This window comes from Rhinoderma darwinii, chromosome 11, assembly GCF_050947455.1.
Source record: "Rhinoderma darwinii isolate aRhiDar2 chromosome 11, aRhiDar2.hap1, whole genome shotgun sequence".
In the NCBI taxonomy this organism is placed as follows: Eukaryota; Metazoa; Chordata; class Amphibia; order Anura; family Rhinodermatidae; genus Rhinoderma; species Rhinoderma darwinii.
The window spans coordinates 41,206,447-41,212,446 of NC_134697.1; the positions used below are offsets into that span (position 1 = coordinate 41,206,447).

Consider the following 6,000-nt stretch of genomic DNA (forward strand, 5'->3'; position numbering starts at 1 on the left):
TTTCTATGTCTTCATTTATGAAATGGTAAAATGATTTCCATTTTTCTTCAATCTCACGACAACTGCTTGCCCCACATATTCTGATATTTTCGCCGTATGAAACAAATCATTTACTTAAAACCTTCCCTTTTCTTATAGAAATGGAAAGATTCAGACCCCTACTGTGCTTCCAGCTGAGTGGGTCTAAAATCGGCCATACACTTTAGATAACTGTTGTCTGAACCCTAGTTTTTCTGACCGCTATTTCTCCCGAAACCCCTTTACACATGCACGCTCGGCAATGCTGAGAATGAATGTGTATTTTAATGGAGAGAGGGGAAGAAGACTCTGCCAGACCCATCTGGCAGTGGCTTATCTTCCTCGGAAACAAAGGATAGGGGAAGAATCAAGAAGACCCCCACATGAGATTGTTGGACAATCATACCGTAATCGACAGATTGAACCAACATTTATCTTGAGTATATCCAGTTTAAAGAGGCTCTGTCACCAGATTATAAGCGCCCTATCTCCTATATAATCTGATCGGCACTGTAATGTAGATAACAGCAGTGGTTTTTATTTTGAAAAACGATCATTTTTTAGCAAGTTATGAGCAATTTTAGATTTATGCTAATTTGTTTCTTAAAGACCAACTGGTGTGTTTTTACTTTTGACCAACTGGGCGTTGTGAAGAGAAGTGTATGACGCTGACCAATCAGTGAAAGAAGCTGGGCTGGAACAATGAGAAGTGTATGACACTGGTTCGTCACTGATTGGTCAGCGTCATACACTCCTCTGTACAACACCCAGTTGGTCAAAAGTAAAAACACGCCCAGTTGATCTTTAAGAAACGAAATCTAAAATTGCTCATAACTTGCTCAAAAATTATTGTTTTTCAAAATAAAAACCACTGCTGTTATCTGCATTACAGCGCCAATCAGATTGTGTAGGAGATACGGCACTTATAATGTGGTGACAGAGCCTCTTTAAGAACTAGCAGATGTGTCACAAATTACAGATCAGACATCTTAATGTGTATGACCGGCTAGTGTTATTTTAGAGACCTTACTATCAAATTACCTTTTTCTTGGAATCGGAGTATGTGGTAATATTTATTATGGTTCTTATAATTGATGTACTTTTTTCTTACACGTATTTGCCCGCTTCATACTACACCATTGTTCATTCCTCGTCTGTGGGTAGATTACTGTGTATGGACTTTACATGAGGAATGTTTAATAAAAACTATTGCTTAAAAATAAAATTTGAATACAGAGTTGACAAAATAGATTATCCATATGCAATGATCCCCTTTTCCACTGTTTCCTTTCATCATCATGGAATAGAAGGTTGAAAATAGAAGCCATCATTCGTTAAACACTCGTCCATATACACATTTCTATTTTAACAGGCCGTGTTTGTATGTTCCTTGTTTTTTTTTTAGAAAACCAGGAATATTTTGAAAGACAGCGTTGGCCACCAGTTTGGTATTTAAAAGAAGAAGACCACTACCAGAGAGTGAAGAAGGAGCGGGAGAAGGAAGACCACGTCCTCAACAAACATCGCTCAAAGCGCAAGTGGTGTTTCTGGAGCTCTTCGTCAGCAGCCTTTGCCTAAGCAGTGACTTGAAAACACGTGTAAATGAATATTGTCTTAATGTTAAAATAAGCTGTACAGTAGTTAACTTTGAAGCACTGATATGACTCCACATGTGTGCATTTATTGTTTTTTATAAGATCAAAGCACAATTTCACTTCAAGCAGGTAAAAAACAAAAAAAAAAAGAATCCTGTTACCTTTAACTGGCGAAGGTCTTTGCAGACCCTGATGTGTCACAGAAGAGGGGTTAATGCATTGGTAGGCAAAATGAATGGTCATTATAATCACTGTAGACGTACTTATCTAAAAAGATATACATGATGGTCAATACAGGAATCTGTCGTATTTTGGAGAAAAACCTCTTTGGTTCGACTAAGCCAATACATGGACGAGTGCTTACACACAATAATGATATGTTGTAGAGCACAAGCTCCATCTCCTCTGCTAGTACTGTGTTTTTAAAAACTCGGGATAACATTGTGTAGCATCCAGGATAGTGTGTCAGGCTGACCTCCGCTGTGGAAAGCTCGACAATCATGTTTAAACCTATCAGTCTGTGCATACGTTTCTGCTTAAAGTTTTTGGAAACCAGAAAATCTTCAGATTCAGGTATTTTTTTAAATTAATAAATTGCTTGATCTTTATAATAATCAGTCAAAGCAATGCAGAAGGCAGAAGTTGATTTCACCGCTTGTAGTACGTTGCTGAGCTTAGTCCTTGAGAGCCGATAGCCAGACATGGTGTCATTAATTTGGAATCCTAACTCCACCCAAAACCTAAAAACTTAGATGACAGCGCCACACTTGTTCAAAGGTTGTGTGTGGTATTGCAGCTCAGCCCTATTTACTTAAATTGAACAAGCTGCAATACTAGACACAACCATGGACAGGTGTGGCGGTTTTTGAAAGGAAGCTGCCATAATTTGCTAATGATTAACAACCCCTTTAACCTCAGTATCCAACTCCTCGCTATGTCACACTCAAAGGGATCGTGGGAGTTGAGGCTGGCCACAGATGGCCCAATACTTCTGCCTGATTCATTGATAATCGTCCAGTATAGAGTGACGCCATGCAGCACTCGTCTTCACTTAAAAGAGATTTAGAGCAAGAAGGGTTCGCATACCACTACACTACCGGATATGCAGGCACAGCTGAGATTGCAAGCATGGGTAGACGTCTCACCAACGCCCATTGTCGGTGAGACATTTGCCAAGGTATGGCCACCTTCATATATGGATTGTTGTTTTGCATGATGCACTACAACACAGTATAGAGTTGGTAGTCATAGGTAATGTTCCTCCCATAACAAATGTATTATTAAACATTAAAGGGGTTGTCCAGGACTAGATAAAAAGAAACAGTGCCACTCCTGTCTATGGCCAGTGTCGGGTATTGCATCTCATCCCTATTTAAGTGAATAGGGCTGAACTGCAATACCAGGGGCCAAAACTATTATTTATTTATTTTTTTTACCCCTGTGATATGCTTTTTTGATGGATAGAAGAATAAAACTACTGGTAAACAGCAGCTCTCCAGTGTGAGAAATCCCCATATCTCAGCTTCTTGAATCCTCCCTTTAAGTGACATGAAGTGAGTAGATATTGCAGTTAACTATAATCAAACAAAGTTTCACATCTTGGGTGGCGTTAGGCTTTGTGGTATACCTCGAAAATCTGACCAATATTTAATTCTCAAGGAAAAGACAAAAAAAAGGCATAGCATATATTAACAAGCCACTCTTTCCATTGTCTGCTTTCTGGCTAAAAATATATCCAATTAGAAATAATTGATGTTGTACAGCTTAAATCAAATTTGAATAAGTACATTTTGCCATAAGCAAAAATATATTCCAAATTGAAAGATAAGTCATTTTCACACTCTTCCCCCCCCCCCCCCCCCCCAAAAAAAAATAGCCAATAATCAACTTGTAACAGAGACACTACAACCCAGCAATGACGTGGTTTCCATCTTCAAGGGAAACTATTTTTTATACTGTCTTACTTAGAATATAAAAATATTCTGTGTGTAAAATGCCTACGCTAGGTTAGAATATTCAACATAGAAGGGCTTTATTCACAGGGATATGCAGGGTACATTATAGACCCTACTTGCAAGAAAATGTGTTACTGTCTTCGTGACCTAAAATATGTACTTATCTCATGTGGTATCATCCATTTATTACACAGTGGTCTTCCACCTTCAGTGCGGTCTAGTGGTGGTTTAATGTGAACCTGTACAGAATTTTGCTAAAGTATTGCATAATGTATACTGTGAATATGAAAACACAGAGAATTTTGGATTTCTCATCTTACATTCTCTTGTGACTTGGATCATTCACAATCTCTTAAAGATGTACACATTTCTCAAAGCCACGTAACATATAAGCAAGGTGTTGGCCAGATTATGGCCTGGTAAATATTATGGAGAATACAGCCAATCAGTGGGCTTATGACATCACTTTATGTCTCAGTGATGTCATTTCTTTCTATTGTACGTGCGGATCCTTAATTAAGTGGCTACGTCAGCCCATTATTATTGTCAGGTTCACTTTAAATTATGGGTTTTCACAAGTGTTTTTCAGGCAAAATGCCAGGATGTCACTTCTAATGTAGTCAAGTGGATTTCACAGCATTTCATTGAAACACTGTGCCCAGGGCGGGCATATGAACCTCCCCCTTTGTTACGTAGTGAATATTCTTCCTGTGTATCAGTATTTCCTTATCTTCTCTTTCTTCACTTATTTAAAGTGGTTGTTGTGTGAATTTTCAGTGTTAATTATATTAAAATATATATTAATATTGTCGAAGGAGGATCAAAGCTGCTCCTGGGCCGATATATCACAATACATATTGTAACAGACTTCTTGTCATAATTGCTATACAATAGTCATGTGGTATTTAAGCCCCACAGAACCTAATAAAAAAAGGTGGACCACCATTGTGAAGAGGCAACAGGAGATTGTAAACCTAAAATACAAGTCCTATACGGAAAGAGCCCTGGCAACATTCACAGAACTAGTCCCATTCAATAATGGACCTTGAGCTTTCTGGCGTCGTGTCTATTATTTCTAAGTACGAGAATTGGCTTAGTTACAGGAACCTTGGTCTGCCTATAAAACCTATGTATACATGTATAGTAGTTATCAAGCATCTGTGGGGTATCGGAAGATTTCCCATATGTTTTTGAATGTTATGAGTCATTTTTCCGTATAGAATGTAATGTATTTTAGGCTTAGTGGCCTTTTATGTGAAATAATATCCCCTAGTCTGGTCCGTATGCTTCTCCTAATGCCAATGCAGACTACGACTTAATCACAAGTGTACTTGAAAATGTCATTGAATATGTGAAATGCCTCTATAAAACTGTAAACTATCGTCAAGGATATTTTGCCTTGTCATGCATTAGATTGTAAATGAAGTCCAGGTAAAAATGTAGACTAGAGGATGTTGAGTATTGTAAGAAAAACACATTACAAATGTTTGTTAATTCATTCTTTCTTTACACTGTGTACTATATAAGTATTGATGTTGCTATTCGATACACCCATTAGAATATTGCAGTTATGTACTAAAGTTGTTCTAACCCATTGCAACCAATCAGACATTAGCTTTTACAGTCTAACTGGTACAAGGCCAATGAAAGGTCATTGCTGATTCGTAGTTGTGTTTGTTAATAGTTTTATAGATGGCATAAATCATTTGTGGAATTTTCAATGCTCTTGTGAGAAGATCAATCAAAATCCGTGTCAATGTGGGTAAAGTACTTACAGAGAATCTTTCACGGAAGGATGTAACGAACCGTGGCTGGATATCTCACGATGCCACCATAGTTTTGAGCTGCAGACCTCTGGATCATATGAATATAGTTGACCTATTACATCGTTGCATTGGACATTTGCTTTACTGCACCGCTGTGTGCGCTCAGTTAAGCAAATTACTAACATCTTACAAAGTGTTGGCTATTTCTAAGCCACATCGGAAATGGTCCAGAGATCCCAAGGTCCAGGCTTTGTTCTGAATCCACAGTAGGAGTCATGATAGGAGATACTGCATCAATAAATGTGTCCGGCCATGACAGATTATCTGTAAAAAGTAAATTTTGGCACCTATTTGTAGCAGGTGAAGAATGATGTATTTGTAAGCTAAGCCTAATGAAATATAAATCCATTACTTACCCAGAGTTGCAGAAAGCCATAACATTAATTAAATTCAGGTTTTTGACAGGGGTTCAATGTTGGCAATGCCATTAATATTTAGCATTGTAGATACAGGTGCTATGAAAACGGGATAACTCTGTTATAATATACCAGCAAAAATAACCAACAAAATGTGCGCCCGGCAGAATGGTATAAGGACGTTGCTGTCTGAACTGGGGAAAGATATATGTTCATGTAGGCTACGTGAGGTTAGGTGTTGCAGGACGCA

The 6,000-nt window shown here is 38.1% G+C and overlaps 1 protein-coding gene across 2 annotated transcripts in view; it reads left to right on the forward strand.

Annotated features, from left to right (window-relative positions):
- RHOBTB1 (Rho related BTB domain containing 1) overlaps nucleotides 1-3,472 on the forward strand; it is a 66,441-nt gene extending 62,969 nt beyond the window's left edge. For both annotated transcript variants that reach the window (XM_075841146.1, XM_075841147.1), the window contains one exon: nucleotides 1,424-3,472. In XM_075841146.1, coding sequence (XP_075697261.1) covers nucleotides 1,424-1,596 — 173 coding nt within the window. In that variant the 3' untranslated portion in view covers nucleotides 1,597-3,472. The remainder of the gene's footprint in view (nucleotides 1-1,423) is intronic.
- Nucleotides 3,473-6,000: the final 2,528 nt, after the last annotated feature.